Here is a 24,494-nt window from a genome sequence, read left to right on the forward strand (position 1 = left end):
CATTATGTGTATCTTCCTCGGGATTCGTGGGGCCCGATTCCCCAGAGAGGGTAACATTCTGTCACACTGTACCTTGCGCTGCTGGGAGGGTCGTACTGCAAAACCCAGTTTACTTCAGGAATATCTATTCCTCGGGCCATGACATCTGTGCACACTAAAATCCCACTAGAAAATGAGAAAACACTGTTCTGAGTAAGGAGATCACCATCAGTCTGTACTGGCCTTGATGATGACAGGGTCCCGAATCTCTCACAGAAGCATTTGGTAACAACATTTTGACTTTTTCTTCCTCCTAAGAATATCTAGGAATTCACAAATTCCCAACCAAAACAGGAGGGAGGGAGGGAGGGAGGGAGGAGACAGTGAAAGGATTTTTGATTAGCATACTTTTATTTGAAAAGAAAAACCTGCTGAGTGTAATCCTGAAGTGCAACAGTCCGTTCTCTTTCTCTGCCTAGAAGAGTGCTGTTAACACAACCGGGAAAAAAACAAAAACCAGCCAGGAGGCTCAATGGTTAAGAAAAGCAGCAAAATGTTACTTATACACACAGAGTCAATTACGGTCACCAAGAGATGCGAGTGTCCCCCATGCAGTCACCCAAGGACAACCCACGAGGCTTCAGTGAATAGCTCCCATCCACTCTCCACCCGCACAAGTTATGAAAACCCCATGGCCGGGTGCCGGGCCATATACCGGGGAATCCAGGAGGGCACACAACACTCAGGTCCCTGTTCTTACAGAGCTTAAGACACCTCACGGGCAAGCTCGTGATACCTAAGGAGGTCAGTGCAGCACAGCATGACGGGTCAGGACGAGGACAGGGGCCCTGGGCTACACAGGGCAGAAAAGAGGATCCCAGGCCAAGAGAACAGCCCCAGCCGAGGGTGACCTCCGCGGCAGCTAACCCACCTTTGCAATTTGCGGAACTCCATGAAGATCTTGTTGCGCTTATGTTTCATCTTCCCGTGAATGCACATAATCTTCACACCCTTCACCAGGGATTCCAGGGCCTTTCCATAGTATTCCACACAGGCGCAGGTGCTGCGAGAGGGGAGACCGGGCTCAGCGTCGTCGACCACCCGGGGCCGGCAGGGAGGCGGCAAGCACCAGACGCGGCGGCGATGACCCAATCCCTTTTGGGAGAATGGCTACCAGCATCATCCACATTGAGCTCTAAATCCGAAACCCTCTGGAGTTCTGACACCGAAACAAACCCCACCGTGGCAGACCCTGAGCTGGCCGCTCCAACGCCAGTCCCAGCAGCCACCTCCTCCCTCCCCGCCCTCTACGACGAGGCTGGGACAGCTGCACACTCAGTTCCCCTGCCTCTCGAGGTGAGCGGCTGCCGAGGGGCCCACCTTCGGCCCGTAAAATGAAAGCCCGAGTCAGCTAGGGAGGAGGGGATTCTAAGAAAGCTTGGATGTGAAGGATACCCTTCCACCTTCCTCTGCCTTTCCTCCTCTATCCGCTTTCAGTGCACACAGGACAGCGGACAGGACAGTGACGGACAGACAGAACAAAAGGCCAGGACAGTTGCAGAAACACTGACCTCGACACTCCAGAGATCTAACCCAGTGTCGGGACCTGCCTAACCTCTGGACTTCTTTCTACAGGAGAAAAATAATGCCTCCTGTTCGAGCCACAAAAGTTGGGTTTTCAGCTATTTGCGGCCAAAAACATTCCTGAGAGAATTCCAAACCTTAGAGCTACATGTACCTAAATATTCTGGATGTGACTGAGCCCCAGATTCTCCCACCACAGCATCCAGAAGGATTACCTGAAGAAAATCAGGTGCTTTTCCTGCTTATGATTTCGAAGAAAATGTACCAGCTGGTTAAATTTCTCATCTGCCTTACATACCTGCAAAATAAGAAGGAAAACCAATAAAATAAAAACAAATTCATTGACAATAATAACCTCCATAGCTATTTCCAGTTTCAGCCTTAAATGTTAAGGACTCTTGATTTCCTCCATGAATAGAACACACTTCTATCAGTATATTAATCAGCCTACCGAGCTCAGAATAGATATCAGTATGTGCTGACACATATAAGTCACAAAGCCATGTAACTGAGAGACACAGTCAGTCATCTAACGCAGTCATCCCCAGGGGCACCTGGCTGGCTCAGTGGGTACAGCATGCGACTCTTGATCTCAGGGTTGTGAGCTGAAGCCCCACGTTGGGTGTAGGCATTACTTAAAAAAATCTTTAATGCAATTGTCCCCAAATCCCAGCATACAGACAGGGATCACACCAGCTATAAGACCATCTCCAGAGAAGATTTTTTTTTTTTAAGTAAGCTCTACGCCCAACAATGTGGCTTTAACTCATAACCCCAAGATCAAGAGCTGCACGCTCTACCAACTGAGCCAGCCAGGTACCCCTTTAGGGTACAGTGTTTTTTTAGTGTTTACTTATTTTGAGAGAGACAGACAGACACGGTGAGTGTGAGCGGGGGAGGGGCAGAAAGACAGGAAGAAAGAGAATCCCAAGCAGGTTCTGTGCTTTCAGCGCGTTGCCCGCCGCAAGGACCCCGTGCGATTATGACCTGAGCCAAAATCAAGAGTCAGACGCTTAACTGACTGAGCCACTCAAGTGCCCTCAGGGTAGATTTTTGTTAGTGCAGATTCTTGGGCACAGCATACAGATTCAGTGGGTCTAGGACTGGACGTAAGAATCCCTATTATTTAAGAGCCCCCAAGAGATTCTGATATATCCCCGCATTCAGAAATCACGGCTCTAAGATGAACAGAGGTTTCCAGAAGGAATGTACAAAACTGGAAAGACCACCATGGAGACAGACTCCAGTCCCTCTTAACATAATCGAGCGCTCCATTCAGGCCCCTAAATTAGAGACATTTAAACCCATCTGTATGCATCCCCCCCCATTTTTATGAAAACCAAATCCTCAGTTTGGCGTTTCTCCTCACACACTCAGGTACCTCTACATGCAGCCACGGAAGTGAATATGAGCTAGCAGAATGCAGCGCCAGCCACAGTGGGTGCCCAAAGCTACCGTTTATTGATAGGTACTTGTACTAATCACTGGCCGAATAACCTTCATCTGTACTAATAATAAACACAACCTGTGACGTGGGTAGCGCTGTAGCCTCCTCGGTACGGTAAGTGCATCTAGTTTCGTGCGTGAGGGCAAAGCCAAGATGTGCAACTGGACGGCCTTGCCCTGGCACCCATCCTGACCGCACGCCACAGAACCTACAGACCACGCCCTCTGCCTGGGAAAGGCCGGCCTCCTGACTTTACCAGCCCGGCCCAGAAACGTCAGCAGTGAGGATCACCCCCCCACCTGGTGAGCCTGCCTGATTTCAACCCCACCTTCCAGGCAGTTGCCCTAGAGGCAGTGCCACGATGTACCTTAGCCCCCAGGCAGCATTAGGACTGAACTGCAGGAATCAGTAAGGAGAACACCCAGTGCGCACCATGTAGTAGTTCTTCAGGCGGGAAGGAGTTTTCTGGGTGCTGCTGGCCGCCACGCCCTTCTCCTTCACCGAGATCCGCACGGGGTTCCGGAGCCCCGCTCTCACCAGGCTCTCCACCTCCTGTGTCTGAGTGGCGGAGAAAAGGCCTGTTCTCCTCTGCTTTGGCAAAAACTCCAGGATGGTATTTATGCTAAAAAAGAGGGCTCAAACTCAACCCCTCATTTATCAGCATAATTAACAAATACCACTTTATAACACTAAACATATTTTAAGACATGAAGAGAAAGCATTACAGTGTTCACAGTAGACATTACCAGGGGATGAGACTATACTCTCACTTTTTTCAAGTTTTCTCCAATACGAACACATAATTATACTGCTATCAAGTGGAGCAGTTAAAAGGAGAGAACAAAGACAAAACTTTTGAGACTAAAAACCATTAAATCGTACATCTGAAATAGGTGAATTGTATAACAGATGAATTATATCCCAAAAATGCTGTTTAAAAGACATGCAAGAAATCATGAAGGAAAATGCATCTTAAGTAGAACTGGAATTTCAGCTGTGTGGTAGACTCTGAAGGATCAAACCACCTAATAATCTGAAATTCAGAGGAGGCCGATAAAGGCAGTCACAGGGTGGTAAAGGAATTCCAATTTGCTCTCCTTTTCGCCCAGTATCTCCCGAAGCCAAAGAAGCCCACAGTCCGGTACCTTGCCTCAAACCCCATGTCCAGAAGTCTGTCTGCCTCATCCAACACCAGGACGTCGAGGGACCTCACACAGCTGGCCAAATCCAAGCCCTCTGCCTTCCTCCGGAACATGTCCTCCAAACGGCCTGGAGTGGCCACAATGATGTTCCCACTTTGAAAACACAGTAATGTTTACCACACTCTCTGGATCTTGGGAATATCTGTGATCCCAAATCCCAAGCATTATATACCCCCCGTCAGAAGTCGTGGAAGTTCCAGGGAAGGGAGGTGAGGCCCTGAGAGGAAGGACAGGGCTCAGAGCAGCAAAGCTTGGGGCCGTGAGGGAGGCAGTGAGGGAGGCATATCAGGTTCAGAGCCAAGACCCAGGGCAGGGTCAGCAGAGGCCAGCCCATCGGCCACATCGGGCCTGTACCTGTTTTTGTGACGCCTCACTGGCACACAGCCATGCCTATCCCTTCACGTATTGTCTCTGGTGGCTTTCACGCTACAAGAGTGGAGCTGAATATTTGTGACAAACCCTGTGGTCCACAAACCTAAAATATTTACCCTCTGTTCCTTTACATAAAAGGTCTGCTGACCCTTTACCTAAAACAAGTTATTCAACCACTTTCAGCCTCAGCTAACTCATCTATAAAATGAGAATGTTAACAGAATTAGAATTTTACGTAAAGATCACAACCTCAGACGAAAGGCCAAATGCAGCCCCAACCTTTCTGACCTGCACGAAGTCTTTTTGGTTTTTTTGTGTGTTTTTTTTTAAGATTTTATTTTTAAGTAATATCTACACCCAACATGGGAGCTCGAACCCACAACCCTAAGATCAAGAGTTGCAGGCCCCACCAACTAAGCCAGCCAGGCACCCAAAGAAGTTTGTTGTTGTTTTTAATGTGAATTACATGCCATTGGTTAACAAAGTCTGGAGCCAACACGTAAGAATCTGGAATTCCACATTGTTGTGTTTTTTTAATTCAAAATCTGGTAATACTGAGCCCAGATTCCTGCAAGGCAACTATCAGCTAGAGATGAGTACTCAAGCGTGTACTGGGCAGTTCCTACCAATCCCCACCCCAACCCTTTCACACACTGATATTATCCTCTGACCCCTGCAGGAACTTGACTTTGTGACCCCTATTGAAAACCATCTTGTGGTATAGCTCGACAGAAGCAGTTCCTCGTCATTAAGATTCTCGAACAAATTGGCCACAAAACCTACCACTGCTCATTATAAACCTTATTCATGGTGGGACTGAAAAAAATTCAAAGGGCTGATGGCCACCACGTACTCAGACACTCATCTGTTCATTAAACACCTGTGTGTGCTCAGCACTGTCAGATGCAATGCTGACCTCCAGAGCCTGCCTGGGGACTCAGGGAGCCTGGCCCATGCAGTGGCCTAGAAGAAAGCCGGGTCTGTGCAGCAGCAAGCGCATGGGAAGGCGGTGGCAGTGGAGAATGGTGGCCTCGCAAGCCCCTTACAAACATTAGAATCCTTCCTAAGGGCCAGAAGCCATTAAAGAGTTTTCAGTGAGTCACATGATCAGACAGGCATTCTGAAAAGGCCACTTCGGTTGCTCTGTGGAGAGTGGATTATAAGAAGGCAAGAGTAGAAACACAGAGCAGAAACACACTGCAAGAGCCCAGGAGACCAGGTGGTTTAGATCAGAGCGGGAGACGTGGCGAGCGAGAAAAGCAAAGGGTTAGAGATGTGTGCTCTGGAGAGAAAATGCAAAGGATCCGGTGATGGTTATCGGGTGGGGAGGTGATGGAGGGGACAGTGAGGCAGCAAGGCCAACTCCCAGACCTTCAGAGAAGCATGGGGGGTGGGGGGACAGATGACCGTGGGAGAAGCGCAGGGGGGACAGGTGACCGGGAAACTCCAGGTGAGGTGCAGGTTTGGGGATAAAAAGTACCCATTTCAGACACGTTTGCAACAGCTGGGAGATGCCCAGGAGACGCCAGGCAGAGAAGAGGCTGCAGGTCTGGGCTCGGGGCAAGGTCAGTGACGACCAAGAGTGGGATGACACCACTTAGAGAGCCCACAGTGAGAAGGACGAGGGCCCGACGTCCCATAGAGCCGGCCTGGGGAGAGTAGGGGCCATACCCTGACCTCGCTTCGCCTCTGCAGGAGTAAGACTCACTGAAAGGGAAAGGCTCATCCGGGCCTTATGGGAAGGAGCCAGCAGGCAAACTGGGAGGTTGGCCCAAAGAATGAAACTTTTGGGGGAGAGGGAGCTGCTGACGGAAGTGCTCCCAGTTAGGCCCAGACCATGCATGGCTTCCTCTTGGGTTCAATGCCAAAAACGAGCAAGAAAAGGAGCAGAAGCAAGCAAACTTACCCTTGCTCCTTAAACCTTTCAACATCTTCTCCAGGATTCCTGCCTCCGATCCAGAGAATCTGGCTAAAACAAGAAACAGGTCTTTGAGCAGGTCAGGCAAGATAACCACCCATGGCGGACGGGGACGCTGCATCCAACTTACCTGAACTGTGGGAAGGGCTTCGTGAAATGCGCTAGGACCTCGTCTATCTGAATAGCCAGCTCTCGCGTCGGTGTGATGATTAAGGCTCCCACCTGCCCAGGTGGGGGGAAAGGACACAATCAGCAGTGCCCAGGGTCACACAGCTGAACACACACGCCAGGACCCTCCACTTCACAGAGCAGGGTCCCCAGAGGAACAGCACTTCCCAGGCTTCTTCAGCATCGGGTCAATTACTGCTCTGAATTACAGTCAGTTCGCAACATTCACAGCACGGACTTAGCAAACACTGAGACGCTGCTCCTGGGGGAAAGGCACGGTTATATGGTCGTGTTTTGTCAATCAGTACATAAGCTGGTTGTATGCATGTTTCTGTTTAAAGACACCTCAAATAAGATATAGTTGGTTTACCAACACTGAATTCACAGCCAGCAGCACTGGAACTCGTGCCTGAAGGAAGCTGCTCTAACACAGGTACTTTCTCCAGAAGGGCCATCCCAGCCTTCATGTGCCCAGGAACACTCGACAGTGCTTCAGCGCCACACCTGAGGCCGTCTTAAACATTCAAATCACCAGCAAAAATGCAAAAATCACAGCAGTAAACAGACTGGGAGAAAGACATCTCTGTATAGTCTGAGAGCTGAAACAAGGCGGCAGAGCGTTGCCCCGCTCAGACTCAGCTGGGAACCTGCACATCACGTGATGCAGATTTTTTGCTGCTCTGCACAAATTCATGAATGAGCAAGAAAACAGTGAAGTACTGATTTGGGCAGCCACAAATAAATCTTAACAGGCAGGCAAATTCACAAATCCAGAATCTGCAAATAAAGAAGACGGATCTCCTTTCTCTTCAACCTTCTGGCCAGCTTCTCGCAACCGTGAACTCTACGATGACCAAGTGAAAAACCAGCCACACGGCTATCCTCACCTGATGCTTTTTTAACTTCTCTTCCCTTCTCAGAAGAATCTCCAGGACGGGAATGACAAAAGCGAGTGTTTTGCCACTACCCGTGACCTGCCAAAGAGGGAGGAAATTCGGTTGGCTTTTCCTCACGGTTCATTCTGGAGGGAAAACGGGAGGGTGGGCTGCATTTGCACGAGGTACTTACCGCCTCTGCAGCGACATCTTTATTTTTCATGAACAGAGGGATGGTTGCAGACTGGAGAAAGAGATGCAAAGCACCGGTTAGAGAATGCCAGCCTCCACGGAGGTGGCCAAAAGCCCTAGGAACCCAGCAGGTGGCCGGTGTCACACTGGACCCCACCACGATGCAGGCTCTCAGCAGAGTCCCCACAGGCACCCCAGCGGGGCTGGCTCAGAGGCAACACAGCAGCGGCGTCTACACAGACAGCGTGGAGGGGACAGCAAGCGGAGCTGGGATTCGGGAGTCCTGGATTCTAGCCCTGCCTCACCTCCTTTCCTCTCTGGACCAGGAAGGGTTTGAAGACACTGAGTTTCAGGGTCGCTTCCGGCTCTCAGGTCAAAAAACCAACAACGGTTCAAATAAACCCTCTCATGTGAAACACCACAGAGAACCTCTAGGTTTTGTGAGAAACCTCGTCCTGTGGTTTCAGCAACCAGTGGCCAAACCCGAAGCCCGCCCCGGCCTCATCTTTGAGGTCATCCCCTCCACGACTCCACTCCTGGTCCCCAGGGCCTGAGCTTACCCATCACAGCACACGCAGGACTTTTCTAATGACCTCTGTGAAAGGGGTTCTCGACCCAGATGATTCCTATGCCCTCGGGGAACATTTGGCAATGCCTGGAGACATTTCTGGTTGTCAAAACCCAGAGAGAGGAGGGCGCGCTACTGGCATCTAGTAGGCAGAGGCCAGGGAGGCTGTTAAACAGCCGACAAGCCCCACGACGGTTCCCCACAACAAAGAATTAGCCAGTCTAAATATCAGTGGTGCCGAGACTGAGAAACTGCTCTAGACTACTGACGTCCAGAAGAAACATGATGCGACCCACATACACGGTTTTTAACTTTCTGGTAGGCACAAAACGAAAACGAAATACGTAAAATGAATTTTACTAATATATTTTATGTAACCCAATAGATCCAAACTAGTATCACTTCAACATGTAATGAATACTTTACCTTTTTTTTTAATTTATCTTGAGAGAGAGAGAGAGCACGAGCAAGGGAGGGGCAGAAAGACGGAGGTGGGGAGAAAGAATCCCAAGCAGGCTCCACACCTAGCATAGAGCCAGACCTGGGGCTCAATCCCCCAACCCTGGGATCATGACCTGAGCAGATATCAAGAGTCAGACACTTAACCGAGTGAGGCACCCAGGCACCCCTGTAATGAGTATTTCAAAAATTAATTAATGAGATACGTTCCATTCGTTTTTCATGCCAAGTCTTCAAAATCCGTTGTACTTTTTACAGCTGGAGCACCTCTCAGTTTGGACTCACCGTATTTCGAGTGTTCAACAGCCACATGCGTCCACTGACTAGCACAGACCCTGATCATCACCACTGATGGCAGAGACAGAGTCTACATTCCCAAGGCTGGGTGCACAGCACTCCCAAGCTTTATCTCCAGCTTTCTTGACATCTTTCCCGGGGATCTTATGGACAGCTCAACTCAGTATTTCAAAACAAAACTCGTCAATTTCCTTCAGAAACGGGCTACCTCTCCCAACCCTCCTCATCTCAATAAACGGTACCACCATCCACCGAGCTACTGAAGACAAAACCCTCAGACACCTTCTAGATTCCTGTCTTTTGTCGTCCCTACATCTGGTCCAACAAACCCAAAGCTATCCCAAATTTCACTTCTCGACATTCACGGCTTCCTCTCTACTCCGAGCCACCATCCTCTCTCACATGACACTGGCCCCCTGGCCTCTTTGCTCTTTGGTCCACTCCCTGCACATCAGTCACCTCCCTTCCCTTCCTACCTAGCTTCCCATTAGGATGGCTTCCTATGCACTTAGACGTAATACAGACTCTTCCAAGACCCTGCACAACGTAGACCCTGCTTTGCTCATCTCTTGCAGCACTTCCGATGCCCCAGCCAAATGCCTTCTTTCTGTACCTCCCAGGCCAAGTCTAGCCCCAGGGCATTTGCATCTCTTGCTGCCCCCAATCACCCCACAGCCAGCTCCTTCTCAATTATTCAGGTATCTGCTCAGTGACACCTTCAGAGAGGCCCTCTCTCACACTCCACCTTTCCTCCTATCCTGTACTTTATTGTCACTGTTACATCAGTGTGTTTTCGTCCCTTAGTAACACTTTCCACCAACTCAAATCCCTTTATTCTTCTACTCCTTTCCCCTCCCCTGCGTAAGAAAATAAGGCCCATGACAGGAGAACAACACAGCAAAATCCCCAGAGCCTAGAAAAGTACCTGATACATGGTACGTCCTCAATAAATATTTGAGTAAATAAATAAATTGGGCCAGGACCCTTCACTTAGTCCACAAAATAACAACAGCAGGTAATATTTACTGAGCTCCCATAATGTGCCCGACACCGTCCTGTGTTAAGTCCCACAACGACCGTATGAGACAGGTAATTACTTGCCTCGTTTTACAGAGAAGGAAAAAAGCACAAAAGCATAGAGAGATTAGGTCACCTGCCCCGGATCTCACAGCTAGAGGGGGCGGGACCGGGATGCAGCAGGCACTTGGGCCCCGGCACTCGAAGGACGGAGGAGGGTAGGGCCCTGGCACAGGTGCGCTGCCGCCCCTGCCTGCCAGGGTCATTAACCAGCTCGGCAGCCCCCGAGTGTGTACCGCCTGTCGCCGCAAGGGCGACGGGTCCAAGACGCGAGACCTAAAGCTCACACCCACCGACCGCGTCCGACTACCGGGGGGCCTGGCCCGCTCAGAGCCTCCCTTTCCCCGTCTGCCCCCGGCACACGGAGGAGCCTTCTCCGCCCGGCAGCACCGGGTACCTGCACCGGCGTCATGTACGGGAAGCCCAGCTCCCGCAGCGCACCCAGCACCCGCGGGTGCAGCCGCATCGGCAGCGACTCCCAGGAGCCCTCCGTCACGTGCTCCATAGCGCGCGCCCGGCCGCCGCCGCCGCCGCCGCCGCCGCCGCCGGGATGCCGCCTGGGCGCCGCCAGCGAGCACTTCCGCTTCCGGAAGCCCTCGGGACCGCCGGGAACCGAACTCCGGCAGCAAAGTTCCGCAGGGTGGGGAAAGCGCCCTCGCGGCAGGAGGCTGGAAAGCTGACCGCCGGAGAGTGGAAGCGGGACCAGGTCCCGAATTGTACTGTCCGTCCCGCGTAGCCACCTGGGCTCGGGCGCCTCCCCACCGCGAGCAGGCGTTTCTGCGGCGGCTTTTTGGCGGGAGGGATTCTGCTCCGGTTCGCTCACTTTCTGCGCCCGTCGGAGGCCGGTGGCAGCACAACACCGCGTCCTGGCCAAAGGACAAGTGGGTCTGGAGGGACTGGACGGAAATGCACCCCAGCCCCGGAGACCCAGGTTAAAAGGTATGCAAGATAGATAGGGTTGATGGTGGGGACCCGATGCCTGGTATAATAAACGTTGGTTTACTTCCGAGAAAGTGAAAGCCCCAAAGGAGAACATTATCTTCCCATTCCCGGGTTCACCATTGGCTGCGGCCACTCATTCGTCCACGCACACATTCATTTGGCAAGCTTTTACCAACCACCTGTTACATGCTGGGGGCCCTGTCAACACATAGCTGTCCCTGCTCCGTGCATGGCTTGCTCCCTTACATCCAGCAGGTCTTTACAGATGTCATCTCAGTGATGCCTCTCTTTCCTAATCACTAAAACCTCTCACCCCGCTTTATGTTTCCTCCATGGCACTTGCCTTTCATACGCCGATTAATTTACATATGAGGTTCGTCTCCTCCACTGAAAGGTAAACCCCACGACAGTGGGAATTTTTAATTTGTTTAACCAGTGGCTACAAATGATAGCGCAAAGCAGTCACTCAAATATTTTGGGGATGGATAAATGGGAATATGCAGTATTCCTACAGACTCCAGTTATCTCAAACTAAATGAAATGAAAGATAAAAAAGCTAGAGGCAACGTCTCCACTGAAATAGGATCACATCACAAACAAAATACCTTTGACAACTGTTTTATAAAACAGGATTTCCAGGGGCACCTGGGTGGCTTAGTTGGTTAAAGCGTCCAACTTTGACTCAGGTCATGATCTAACAGTTCGTGAGTTCGAGCCCCCGGTCGGACTCTCTGCTGTCAGCACAGAGCCTGCTTCAGATCCTCTGTCTCCCTCTCTTTCAAAAATAAACATTAAAGTAATAATAATAATAATAATAATAATAATAATAATAATAATAATAAATACATAAAATGGGACTTGCACAGTTCTGAAAACCAACCCTGAGGGAAAAGGCCTTCTTGCATTTGCATTTGGGGCTCCACTTACTAATTTTCAGATCCTTGGATGCTTTCCAAGCCTGTTTCCGTATTTCCAAAATGAGGATTAGGATAACACCAAAAGTTAAGGGCTGTTTTGAGAATAGATGAGATAGACCACATACAGGGCTTAGGAGAGTGCCAGTGTTCAACAAATGGTAGTTTCTTTTATTATTTAGCAGGCCCTTAGTGTAATAGAGGAAGAGGAACAGTTTCTAAAAGCAGTGATCTAGTTTTTGATTCCACCAACGAGGGCCTTGCACAAATCACTTAATTCTTCCTAAATTTATTTCCCACATGCATAAACCACATACTTGAGTGAAAAAAAAACTCAATTTTCTCCAAATGAAAAAATACTTAAGATGTTTACAATGAATCATCAAAGAAACCACACAAAGAAAGCTAATATTGGGTTCCTACTTATGATCCTCAAGTTAATAAACCTAAGAAGTGACAATGTGGGGTGCCTGGGTGGCTCAGTCGGTTAAGCATCCAGCTCTTGATTTTGACTCAGGTCATGATCTCACATGGTTGTTCATGAGTTCAAGCCCCACATCGGGTTGTCGCTGACAGCGTGGAGCCTGCTTAGGATTCTCTCTCCCCCCGCTCTCTCTCTGTCCCTCCCCCATTCACTTGTGTAATCACTAGGGCTCTCTCAAATTAAATAAACAAACATTAAAAAAAAGTGACAGACATTTATCAGGCATGATAACTCAAAACATGAACGTGCGTCATTTGAAATATGAATAGAAAGCTGGTACTTTAACAAATGTTATTTAAGCATTAATATGAAACAGAATACTAAGACTGTTTTTAAAAAGAATTGTTTATTTACTGAACCTGGGGCAGATTAGATACACAACCAATTTTAAATGTACATCTTTTAATTCAATTTTGAAGTGTTTTCACACACACCCAAAAAAAAAAAAAAACTGGAGTTGCAACAGCTGTCTTAAGGTAAAATACAGTCACCCTAAAAATGTTGCAGTATTTTCACCCAAGGTTGAAAAATTGTTTATCCTGAACATGAAAACCTGTAACAAATTTAAATTAATTATATAAAACTCGTTACTTGTAGTTTTCCCCTTGCAAAGATCCAAAAAAAATGTACAAGTAACTAACATACATCAGTCACAACATAATCCTGGATCACCCCCACACCACAACCAGATGCGCCTTTAATTTTAAACCCATCATCAGAGACCAAGAGAAAGTCATGTCATTTTATACAAAACAAAATTCACATGTGCCAAAAAATAGAGACCCAAGAAAAACAAAAACAAAATCCTAGTACTGACAGTGATGTTCAGTACCCTAATTAAACAGTGGCCAAAATGCCACTGATCAAAAATAAAATAGTGGCTGTATATCACTGCAATGAAATCCAAGAGGCTTTAACCCTTTGGCATCAAAAATCCAGATTTTTCCAATTGCATGAATGCACACTTCCTACATGCCAAGAGTGGAGAAAGTGGGTGTGCCAGCACAGAAAGAAAAGAGCTACCATTTGCTGCAACACCCAGAGAACTGGCTTTAGGAGAGACTTCTTACAAAGTTAGGCAGAAACCAAAAATGGTTATTAGCTGCTTGCGTCATCAACCTAATTGGAGGTGATTGAGTCCTAGGTTCAAAATACAAATTTAGGCGGGGAACACGGTGTTGGGGAAGTCTTATCTTCAAAGCAGAAACAAGACAGACAGGTATAAAAGTAACAACCTGGTGACACCCCAGTCAGAGCGCTGCCAACAGGCTGAGTGGAAAATGTCAAGATTCAGACTTGTTTCTCCTAAGGACTCAACAAAATGAATCTTTAATGACTTGAACTGCAGGTAAGGGATCCAAAGTCATTTTAGTGAAGTACTATCCGTAAAGTACTTGTCTGAACAAACTGCATTTTATCATGAAAACAAAAGGAAAATAGATATAACAGGGACTATATGCCTGTATTTCACTTACAGTGTTTGAGTTCTGAAAGGCCTATATAATGGAGGCAGAATTCAAATAAGAAATTATGCCAATCAAGTGCCAAATTTTCACTATAACTTTCCTAAAAAGGTGTTTTCCCCCAATATCTATTAATCACAAAGAAACATAAGCTGTGAATGTACAGTTCTGAAAATAAAAATGTAGAAACTAATGACATTATTATGACCAAGATGTTTGGTAAACAGTGAATTATGATTTTGAGATCATCAGGAAAAGGCTTTTTAAACAACCCTCCGGACTTCAAAAAATCTCTTCAGGTAGTAGATCTGTCCCAATGTCATGGCAACTAGAACAAGAGCTTCAAAGAAGGACCAAAGGACCACTCTGCTGTTTGTGTTGTCGTTGACTGTGAGGACAAACAAACAAACAAAATTTAACACCAAAAAAAAAAAAAAAAAAAAAGGCATAAGCATCATAAATCATCCTAGTCTTTAGGGAAGGAATATTTTGCACACCATTCAGAGTACTCTAAATATTTTTGTCTTTTGTCCCCAAGCAACTCAACAAACTTAGAAGCAGAAAATTTTAGATTTAAATGGGACCTTAAGGATTCATGGGGTATGGTCAAGCCTGTTCTGCTTATCTATGGGGAACAGAGGGGAAAAGTGACTTGCCCAAGTGACTTTAACCTCTAGGGTTAAAACCCAATACAACCTTCTTTCTCCCTCCCATTAAAATATTCCTACATTATAATCCTTTTTGCTGAATCAGAAAACAGACTTAAAAAAAACTAAGAGATTATTTCAAGATCATACAGTTACCCAAAAAGCACTACCTACCAAGTCAAAATGTGTCAAAGTGACTTTTTCCTTAAACACGTATTTAACAAATATTGTGCATCAATGATGCACTTGGCAGCTGTTCCAGATGCAGGAGGTTTCTCAGTCTCATGGACCACTACTAGCGCTTACTACCAACCTGGAACCAGTTTCATGATTTACCCCACTCTTAAGCTAAGGATCTCATCCTTAAAGTAACAGCCATGACCACTCTTCATTCATTTATTCTGAAGCTCAATCTATGTCATATTCTTTCACATTTTCCATCAAATTCTACAGCCCTAATTGTTTTTAATTACTAGGCAGTTTCTGATTTTTCTACAAATGGCCAATACTAAAAACAATTATAATTAGCAAGACAGTAACGGTATAAATCAGCTGAGTGAGTGCATGTTTTTAGATATGTGTGTATCATTTGTAAAACACTGACTAAAATTAAAATAGCTAGTGGACTGACAATCCCTCAAAAAGAAGTGAAAAGCAATGGACAAGTTCCCAAAAAGATAACTTAGCTACTAAAAAGTGTGGCTTTTTTCCCCCAGAGTAAGAAAAGACACACACCCAAAAACATTATTAACTAGAACTCTAAAAAATCACCCAAGCTAAAATTTTAGTACTAACCATGGCATGAAGTTTACTTCTGCTGAAGACTTAGTAACCAATATCTAGCATACCTGTGAATGACTAGCTTTTCAAGATTTGTGTCTGAAAGGGGAATGGCTGAGTCAACACTTCAAAATATTAACCAATCATGTAAAAAGTATTTCTCTCTCCCTTCACTTTGCTTAGGAAAGTGTGTATGTAAGACACTGTCCTCACACTACTCACACATCTGCCAGACCTAGAAGATCTGTTATTATCACAACACTGCAGTAGGGGGAAAAAAAAAAAAAGTTTCATTACATTCATTTCTAAGGAGCAAGTGCTACAGGGAGATGTACAAAAACCAAACAACATCATGGGAACTATTTGATTTGCAAAAATAAACAGAATGCCTAAAATTATATTTGTCAAACAAACACAGGAGCATCTCCGCGCAAATAAGGTGTGAAAGAATAAGACTGGATGTCTTCTACAGACCAGAAGACAGGTGCTCCCTCTGGCTGCCGGGTTCCCAAGAACTTCCCATAACCTTGAAGCCATCAGGTCTGAACTGGTTAAAACAAAAAGCAATGAAAGCTCTTGGACCTCAGACTCTGCTCAGTGTCCTTCTCATCCCAGAACGGGCTGGCCCCTGGTGGTCAGCAAGGTACTCAACAAATAGGTCCCTGCCTGGTGAGGGCGAAAAGGTGGTGATCCCAGAGGAACAGATTATGAGTGGAGTCAAAGAGAAGGAATCATGGTGGAAGAGGCAGGGGTGCATGTACACAAGCCTTGGCCCACCTCACGCCCCAATCCATATCAGTGAAAACAGGGGCTCCATATCAGCGAGAACAGGGGCTCTCACTTTTCCAGCCTGTTGTGGTTTTTCATTACTCTCTCATACAAGGGCAAAGTGTGTGCTCTAGGTCCTGAAGGCTCATTTCCATATGTGGCAAGGAGAGATGTAAGAGGGAAGGGGGAACACAAACCACACCTTCAAGAGGTTCAGCCTGTGCCCACTATCCCTTAGAGTCACTCTTCTCTCCACTCCCTACCCCAACCTCGAACAGAATCCTGACATAAAGCACTCTGCATTCACAGACAAGCTTGCTCCCGTGCAATCTGCCCCCAAGAACTATTTGGAGGATAAAAAAACACCGAACCATAGATGTGGACCTGGATCTACGATATGGTATCTGGTCTGTGTCAATATGGTACCTCTTAATTTTACATGCAAAAGCACAGCATAGTGCTTAAGGCTACACCATGGGCTTTTGCGACTAAACATGGGGTTCCTTCCAGCCATCACTGCTTCCACAGACAAATATACTCCCCGTCCCCAGTTTACAAATTTAAGAACCCTAGCTGAGCTTCACCTGGTGGCGGCTGCCTAGATTCACATTTTAGTGCTATTTTATCTAAATTAAATGTTCCATGTTAGGGAAAAAGCTAACTCTCAGCATATAATAATAATATTGGCACAGAGATTTCAAAATATGTGATTAAAAACCAACCATTTCACAGTTTTCTTTTCTGCTTTAGGAAAACTATCACTGAATATTCCTTAGCTGACCATAGATATTTTTAAACTCTTACAAGCTCGTGCTAAATCTTCGCAGCATTTTTCACTTTAGATTTAGTGTTCCAATAATAAACTAGTCCAATACGAAGCTCTACAAACATGTACTCAAAAGATACCTTTGCATAAGTGCTTTTTTTTAAGTCAAGGCTTTAGTAAGATAATGTTTGTAAAACATTCACATGAGGAAAATATAAACAAGCTGTTGAGAAATACACCTTCACAATTTCATGGCCACCAAACACTGCTGCAAAGTGACGGCATTAACTTACTCGCTCTGTGTATCCTCTCCCGGACTTCCATGTACTCCTGTTCGTGTTTCACAGCTGTCATTGCCACTGCCAGCTCATTAATCATTTCTTCTAGCTTGTTCTGGTGAGCTACAGAAAAATTTGAAAACAGATTGGCACATATTTGGCAATCTCCTTTTGAAAAATACTTTTAAAGCAATAGTCCTCAAAATATTCCTTAGAGAAGCCATGTAAAAGAAGGTGTTTAGAAATGGCTCAGACATCACTTTGGACTACTGATGACAATTTAATTCTCAAAGCATTTTTTAAAGTTCATTCCCAGTACAGAAACCTCTTTCAGGGTGGGAAACATACTATGTAATACTTACTAACTAAGGGAGAACAGTTAACCCTAAGAAATCTCCTCTAATGAATTGTTGCTAAGTTCACTATACTGACTGCTAACTGAAGGGAAAAAAAAAAAAAAAAGACGGGGCGGGGGGGAGAACAAAATATAAAACAAACAAAATTCCTAATAATCCTATAAATAACAATATTTAAACTAAAATAAAAATCTATGCCTTAGAATCATATAACTCTAATGTTAAGAGCAATAGCATTAGAATCATATAACTCTAATGTTAATTTAAAAGCAGCATCAAAACAGACTTTTAATCTCAATAAAGCTGAGTGTAGAAAAACCTGAAAACATTCTTGAAAAAATTCACACCAAAACTCAAACATTCTTCTACGAAACTCAAAGCAGTAATTTCACTACAGTGGGGAATGCCAGGCATTGTAAGTGAAAAAACAAGCTCACAACTGCACAAGGTTTAAAATCAGGTATTCTTTTTAGCCAAAAATGAATACAAGGTGAACGGACAGTTCTGAAGAATAAGTGTATGCTTCTAGATAGTGCTACGGTGTGACAATGAACAAAACAGTTAGGAAAAAAGTATATACCACAAGAGAAAATTCCCACTGGAGGGCCCCTCCCATATTAAGGTAGTTAGGTTGGAATCTCCAATCATCCCTCTCTAGCTTCACTTTGAAAGCCCCAGGCATGATGTGACCTTAGGAGCAGGGCTTCTCATGAATGGCACTGCTGACATTTTGGTGCAGAAAATTCTTTGTTGTGGGCGGCCTGTCCAGGGCACTGCAGGATCTTCCATCCAGCCATGAGAATCAAAAATGCCTCCAGATAGGGACACCTGGCTGGCTCAGTTGGTAGAGCATGCGATTCTTGGTCTCAGAGTAGGGAATTCAAGCCCCACGCTGGGCATGGAGCCTACTTAAAAAAAAAAAAAAAAAAAGTCTCCAGATATTGCCAAATGTTCCCTTGGGGGGCAAAAACTGTCCCTTGCCTGAGGACCACTCCTTTAGAGTAAGGTCTGATTTCACAGCTTCCATTCGTCAACATTAACAAAAGCAAGGATTTTAAATATTATGTTAAAGGATTATTTAAAAATAATTTAACACTCACATTCCTCAACCAATATTTTCTAAATTTAGAAAGGACCAATTTCCAGAAAATGAACAAGCACAGACCCCTTCAAAACTCCTAATTCTCCTTGGGTTAGCCAAGTTCTATGCCGTAAGTGGCCCCGAAAAGCAAACACAAGAATTACTAAGTAGTAGGATTCTCTAAATTCTACAGATTTCAAAACCTAACAAATACTTTATTTTTTTAATGTTTATTTATTTTTGAGAGAGAGAGAGCATGAGCATAAGAGGGAGAGAGGGAGAGGGAGGGAGAAAGAGAGAGAGAGAGCGAGCATGAGCATAAGGGGGGGAGGGAGGGAGGGGGAGAGAGGGAGAGAGCGAGCATGAGCATAAGGGGGGGAGGGAGGGAGGGGGAGAGAGGGAGAGAGGGAGAGGGAGAATCTGAAGCAGGCTCCAGGCTCTGAGCTGTCAGCACAGAACCTGACATGGGGCTCGAACTCACAAACCGTGAGATCATGACCTGACCTGAAGTTGGACACTTAACTGAGCCACCCAGGCACCCCAACAAATAACTTCTTTATGATGTAAGTACCCTACAAACTGCTTAATATCTAAAACAAATATTATCACATTAACACTATGAAATGTGTTGCACTGCTAGTTTCCACAAATCCTGATGTACATCGTGCCCCCTCCCCTCCAAAAATCCAAATGTGCTGGTTCTTGGTAACCAATTCCTCCAAAAGACTCAATTCAGGGTTTGTTGCTGGTCAGTAGAGAAATATAAATCAATCTAACTGCAACATATGGCTGAAAGAGCCTTTCTCACCATATCTAGACACAGCTTCTAGAACTGGAATTCACGTCCAACCAAATTTCAAGTTAGAAAACTATAATAATGGTAAAAACAAGCCAACAAAGTGCTCCCTAAAAGTCAACAGCACCATTTGCCATTAGCTATGTTTAATTAAGACTTTTACTCCTCCAGTTACAATTGAATCTTTTCACCCTCAACATTCATCTAAAACAAACAAAGTATGATGTTACTACTAAAATGTCAATCCCTATATTTCCAATGCCATTAATTTAAAATGACCTAACCTGTACCTCCCATCATCCAAGTAAAAAACCACAGAAAACAATCAGTCTAAAACTCTAATTAGTTGTAGGGGTTTTGTAATTAAGAGAAAAAACACTCTCATGCGAACAAACAGGTTAGAATGAAGGAAAGCAGAAATTAGCAGCAAACAAAAATGCGCAAAAAGACAGGATGCTGCCAAAAGACAATCTACCTACCATCCCAGGTATCTCCACCACCTAAAGAAAAGTGTAAAATATAAACACACACAAAAATAAAACAACAAAATTTAACCAAACTGGTCATGTATAAATGAACAATAAACAACAATGTATATACCAGGATTAGCAAATCCACACAACCACCTAAAGCACACACAACCTACATGCTTACAAAAGCACAGAATGACTAAGAAAAGTTGCGAGAGACCGTTGTGAAGAACTGAAATATAAAATTCCAGAAAATTATTTTTGTTAAGTAGGAGTCCTGGAGAAATAAAAAGTATGTATCACAAAAGCTTTTGGTTTTAAAGACGGTGAATGAGCCTAGAATAAGAAATCAAAATAAACACTCCGTTCAGATGAATAAAAACGTACACAATGTTAATTCTTAGAACGTGATAGAAGTCTTCTGAATGTTCAGCTCACCTTCTGTCTCCATGTCTTGTCCTTTGGGGGCCTCCCCAATATCAATGGTGAACATCACTATTTTTGGAGTCATAGTAGACATCCTATTGCTGAAACAAAACTTGTATGTTCCATCCATGTGAGCAGCAAATGTGTATTTCCCACTGGACTCTCGGTCTCCTTTATAAATTCCTTTATTATCAGGCCCTGTAATCTGGAGGCAGGAAAGAAATGCACATCACAAAAGATTTAAAACCATACTTCTCCGTAAGTGGTGTCGTTGGCAGTAGGATATTTGCTAAGAAAATTTAACTTTCGCTTAGTGACAGTAACGTCTTTGGGCTGCGGTCTCGCACTTATGAAACAAAGCTGGACTCGATGGCTCTCCAAAGCACCTTTCAATTCTGAGTATGTACGTTTCATCTGTCCAACCTAAACATCAACTCCTCAGAAACAGAATAGCACCTTACACGTTGTCTCCAACTGGCCTGTATCACCAACACACATGCAAACTCAACTACTAACACCAAAACATGAAAAAATATCTTTAAAACTAAAAAATCTGAGCAAGCTACATTTCTAGGTTTCCCTAAATGATTGCTGCAAACCAGTGTAGGAATCTGCTTTATCTGAGATGCCAGAAGGCTTAAGAAAACGACTAGACTGGAAATTAAGGGACCCATGTTCTCATCCATCTGCTACACATCAGCGGTTAGGCTTCGGTCACCCTAGTTCCTCTTAGAAAGTGTGCAAAATCTGGAGACTGGAATAACTGACCTTTAACGTCTTAACTAATTTTATCAGTCACTCCTTCCACTATCCCCTTATTTTTGGACTTCACTCTTACTGTGTCGTTTGTGCCCAACTCTGCTGTTCACTGCCAGATGGAAAATCCTAGAACCCAATTAATCATGCTAACAGTGAACTTAAGTATTACTTACATCTGGTTTCCTAAATAAATAAATAAATAAAACGCGAAACACTCTTTTGGTTTAAAAAAAAGGGGGGGTACAGGAGGAAATTCGGGGACCGCTAGTTTCCTAAAATAATTTCCTGTTTTCTCCAGATACTTTATCTGTAATCATCACGCCTAAAATGAATGACCCAACTCCAGCTTTCCCCTAGCCAGAGACGGCAAAAGGAGGTATTTGGAAGTCTTGACATGAAAACAGGTTAAACACTGAAGCTGTTTCTATGAAAAATAAAGAAATGCACAACGCAAACGTCTGCCTAGCCTCCGTCAGGGGCATTCGCTTTACTTTTTCCAACACTAATCCGTAACACGACGGAATGCAGCTGCAGACCCAATGAGACCGGCCCTCGGCTAGCCGCGACAGATTAAGCGTCTCCTGGGCCCGGAGCTGACACGCGGCGCCTGGTCGACGAAGCTCAGCGACAGGTTCCACGGGGAACCCGCCGTCCAAACTGAGAACGCAAAGCAACTAAGCGACGGCTCCGTATCCGCGGGGCATCCCGGGGCACGGAATCCCGGCGGGCCGCGGGGGAAAGGGCCGTTAGGGGGTCGCCCGGGCGGAGGCCAGACAGCGGCCCGGGCCCCTCCCAGCGCTCGGACAGCGGCCTCCACGCCCCGCGCCCCCGCAGACCCAGCGCGGGCCCCAGCGCCTCCAAACCCCGAACCGCCGCGCGACCCCGCCTCGGCCGCGGGCAGCGCGCCCGCACCTCCACGTCGATGTCCAGGAAGCCGCCCTCGGCCACCTCGAAGATGAGGCCCATCTTGGTGCCCGAGGTGACCCGCTCGAAGAAGCACTCCTCGGCATGCGCGTCGATGCTGACGAAGTAGCCCGAAGCCGTGGCCAGAAGAGCGGCCAGGAGCACCAGCAGCTCGGCGAGCGTCACCATGGTGGGGCTGGGGCCGAAGCCAGGACCGGGACCGCGGCCTCCAGAGCCGCCGCCGCCGCCGCCGCCACCGCTGCCTCCTCAGCCGCCGCCGCCTCTGCTCCGCCCCTTCCGGCTGCGCCACCCGAGGGGGCTGATGCGGGCGCCGTGGATTGGCGGGCGCCGGCAGCTGCCACGTAACGGACGCACGGCGGCCGCGAAGGGACAAGGCGGCTCCGCGCACCCCGAGCCTGGATGGTGGCTCTGAAAGGCCAAACATCGTTGTCCCCACCATCATCCCTTTCGCGCGCAGGCTAAGTTTCACGTGGACCACACCAGAAAGCGACAGTATCAGGAAACCTCCCGCGCCCGGTGCGACGCCCTAAGATTGTCTAAAGAGATGGCGAAAACTTTGGAGGCAGCAACAGAAGTAAGAAGTAAAGGGAGATGGGGGCTGACGCCAAGGGCTTCGAGATTCTCTGTTGCCTTCCCCTTGCCACCAGGGACTCGCCAACAAACTCCAAACGAGTCCCCAGTTTTCCACCAGTTTGATCCAGTTCAGATGACTGTTAACCCCCTAGATGACGTCGGGATCATTTCCATCTAATTGTTTTGCTGTTGTTTAAGATTTTATTTTTTTTAACTTTTTTTAATGTTTATTTTTTGTTTTTGAGAGAGACAGCATGGGCAGGGAAGGGGCGGGGGGGGGGCGGGGTGGAGGGAGGCACAGCATCCCAAGCAGGCTCCAGGCTCTAAGCTGTCAGCACAGAGCCCAATGTGGGGCTCAACCTCACGACCGCGAGATCATGACGTGAGCCGAAGTCCCATGCTTAACCGACTGAGCCACCCAGGTGCCCCAGATTTTATTTTTTTAGGTAAACTATGCACCCAACATGGGGCTTGAACTCACAACCCAGAGATCAAGAGTGGCACGTTCTTTGGACTGAACCAGCCAGGTGCCCTACCACCTAATTGTTAAAACAAAAAACACACCGACCATCGCACTGACACGTGCGACCGCTCCCATTTAAGGGAAGAAATGATACTCTCTGATTCGAAGAAGCCTCCTCCCCCTTTCCCCCCCCCCCAAAAAAAAAACCCCACGTCGGCTTGCATACCAGCCCCTTCTACCCTAACCCCAGAAACCCTTGCCTTGAGTCCTAATTGCGAGAAGGTGCCTTCAGAGCACGAGCTCCCCTTCTCCGTTCTCTGGCCAATGAATGAATTACCTGCCTGCCATCAAATACCGTCTGGTACTTAGCCAACGGAATTAAGCAGGGAAAGCACTTACCGCTTGGGAAACACCCTAATCCCACAGACACCTACCAGAAAGGATGGAGATGGGAGTAGACTGGGAAAGGGCACAAGGGAACTTCCTGGGATTTGGGAAAGTTTTTATATGTTCACATAGTATTTTTATACTTAAGACTAATACACCTTGGGGCGCCTGAGTGGCTCAGTTGATTAAGCATCTGACTTTGGCTCAGGCCATGATCTCACAGTTCATGAGTTCGAGCCCTGCCTCAGGTTCTGTGCTGACAGCTCAGATCTTGGAGCCTGCTTGAGATTGTGTCTCCCTCTCTCTGCCCCTCCCCTGCTCGTGTTCTGTCTGTCTGTCTCTCTCTCTCTCTCTCAAAGGTAAATAAACATTAAAAATAATAATAATAGGGATGCCTGGGTGGCTCAGTCAGTTGAGCGTCCAACTTCAGCTCATGTCATGATCTCACGGTTCCTGAGTTCGAGCCCCGTGTTGGGCTCTATGCTGACAGCTCAGAGCCTGGAACCTGCTCCAGATTCTGTGTCTCCCTCTCTCTCTGCCCCTCCCCCCACTCATGTTGTCTTTCAAAAATAAATGTTAAAAAAATAATAATAATAAAAAAGACGACTGCACCTTATTTTACTGTATGCATATCATACTTCAACTACAAAAATATTTTTTCCCTGGTTCAAATCCTCCAAAATTGGAATTCTGTCAGTTTCCCAAAGCGCTCTGCCACATCACGCCCCCTCAGCTCTTGCAAGCTGCTAGGACAATTTTCTGCACTTTGCTGCCAGATCATCCCTCAAAACCCAACCCAAATGTCACCTTTTTTCTTCTCTCGAATGTCCCTAGACGTAACCTCTGCCACATAGCAGCCCTGTCTTCTGTGTTGGTGATGCAGATTTGTGCAACCGGGCTACGGTTATTTGCCAGTCTGTGGCACTCCTGTGGCACAGTCTTGGCACGTGTATGCTGTGCTCGCAGAGCCTATCCCGGGGCCACCAAAGACCCCATTCATGACACTAGGTGGAGTGTGCTGACCTGACCTGGCGCTGGGGAGACCTGGCTGCTTACTCCAGTTTTGCACATAGCTGTGT

The 24,494-nt window shown here is 46.6% G+C and overlaps 3 protein-coding genes and 1 long non-coding RNA gene across 7 annotated transcripts in view; 2 read left to right on the plus strand and 2 right to left on the minus strand.

Moving 5' to 3' along the window:
• EIF2B1 (eukaryotic translation initiation factor 2B subunit alpha) overlaps nt 1-9,500 on the plus strand; it is a 22,949-nt gene extending 13,449 nt beyond the window's left edge. Inside the window, exon 10 of one of the 2 annotated variants that reach the window (XM_053206497.1) lies at nt 9,023-9,500. The gene's annotated coding sequence lies outside the window, so the exon portion shown is untranslated. Of the gene's footprint in view, nt 1-1,614; nt 1,884-9,022 lie in introns of those variants that run through there. The other variant, XM_053206496.1, reaches the window with a different exon arrangement.
• DDX55 (DEAD-box helicase 55) overlaps nt 1-11,853 on the minus strand; it is a 14,893-nt gene extending 3,040 nt beyond the window's left edge. The window contains exons 1-10 of one of the 2 annotated variants that reach the window (XM_027044184.2): nt 10,536-11,493; nt 7,739-7,789; nt 7,558-7,644; nt 6,633-6,724; nt 6,491-6,553; nt 4,156-4,305; nt 3,443-3,632; nt 1,779-1,861; nt 911-1,042; nt 73-165 (exon numbers count right to left, since the gene is read on the minus strand). In XM_027044184.2, coding sequence (XP_026899985.2) covers nt 73-165; nt 911-1,042; nt 1,779-1,861; nt 3,443-3,632; nt 4,156-4,305; nt 6,491-6,553; nt 6,633-6,724; nt 7,558-7,644; nt 7,739-7,789; nt 10,536-11,174 — 1,580 coding nt within the window. In that variant the 5' untranslated portion in view covers nt 11,175-11,493. Of the gene's footprint in view, nt 1-72; nt 166-910; nt 1,043-1,778; nt 1,862-3,442; nt 3,633-4,155; nt 4,306-6,490; nt 6,554-6,632; nt 6,725-7,557; nt 7,645-7,738; nt 7,790-10,535 lie in introns of both variants that reach the window. The other variant, XM_053206492.1, reaches the window with a different exon arrangement.
• LOC106967582 (uncharacterized) overlaps nt 10,938-24,494 on the plus strand; it is a 22,821-nt gene continuing 9,264 nt past the window's right edge. The window contains exons 1-2 of the long non-coding RNA XR_008291852.1: nt 10,938-11,077; nt 21,367-22,566. This is a non-coding gene — a long non-coding RNA (uncharacterized LOC106967582). The remainder of the gene's footprint in view (nt 11,078-21,366; nt 22,567-24,494) is intronic.
• TMED2 (transmembrane p24 trafficking protein 2) lies at nt 12,806-22,160 on the minus strand. Of its 2 annotated transcripts, XM_027044191.1 has the most exons (5): nt 21,981-22,160; nt 20,322-20,514; nt 19,893-19,913; nt 17,196-17,303; nt 12,806-14,329 (listed from the first exon to the last, which is right to left on the minus strand). In XM_027044191.1, the coding sequence occupies exons 1-5, from the start codon at nt 22,158-22,160 to the stop codon at nt 14,205-14,207; spliced, it is 627 nt and encodes a 208-aa protein (XP_026899992.1). In that variant the 3' UTR covers nt 12,806-14,204. The 2 variants fall into 2 exon arrangements, with proteins under 2 accessions (XP_026899992.1, XP_026899993.1); XM_027044192.2 differs by lacking the exon at nt 19,893-19,913.

This window comes from Acinonyx jubatus, chromosome D3, assembly GCF_027475565.1.
Source record: "Acinonyx jubatus isolate Ajub_Pintada_27869175 chromosome D3, VMU_Ajub_asm_v1.0, whole genome shotgun sequence".
NCBI lineage: Eukaryota > Metazoa > Chordata > Mammalia > Carnivora > Felidae > Acinonyx > Acinonyx jubatus.

What these genes read in the sequence shown, in the direction of transcription:
- TMED2 (XM_027044191.1), bottom strand. Translation starts at nt 22,160, where the DNA reads ATGGTGACGCTCGCCGAGCTGCTGGTGCTCCTGGCCGCTCTTCTGGCC. An exon ending in TCCTGGACATCGACGTGGAG is followed by an intron (nt 20,515 to 21,980) that starts GTGCGGGCGCGC and finishes TCCTGCCTCCAG; the next exon opens with ATTACAGGGCCTGATAATAA. An exon ending in GGAGAGGATACACAGAGCGA is followed by an intron (nt 14,330 to 17,195) that starts GTAAGTTAATGC and finishes TTGTCCTCACAG; the next exon opens with TCAACGACAACACAAACAGC.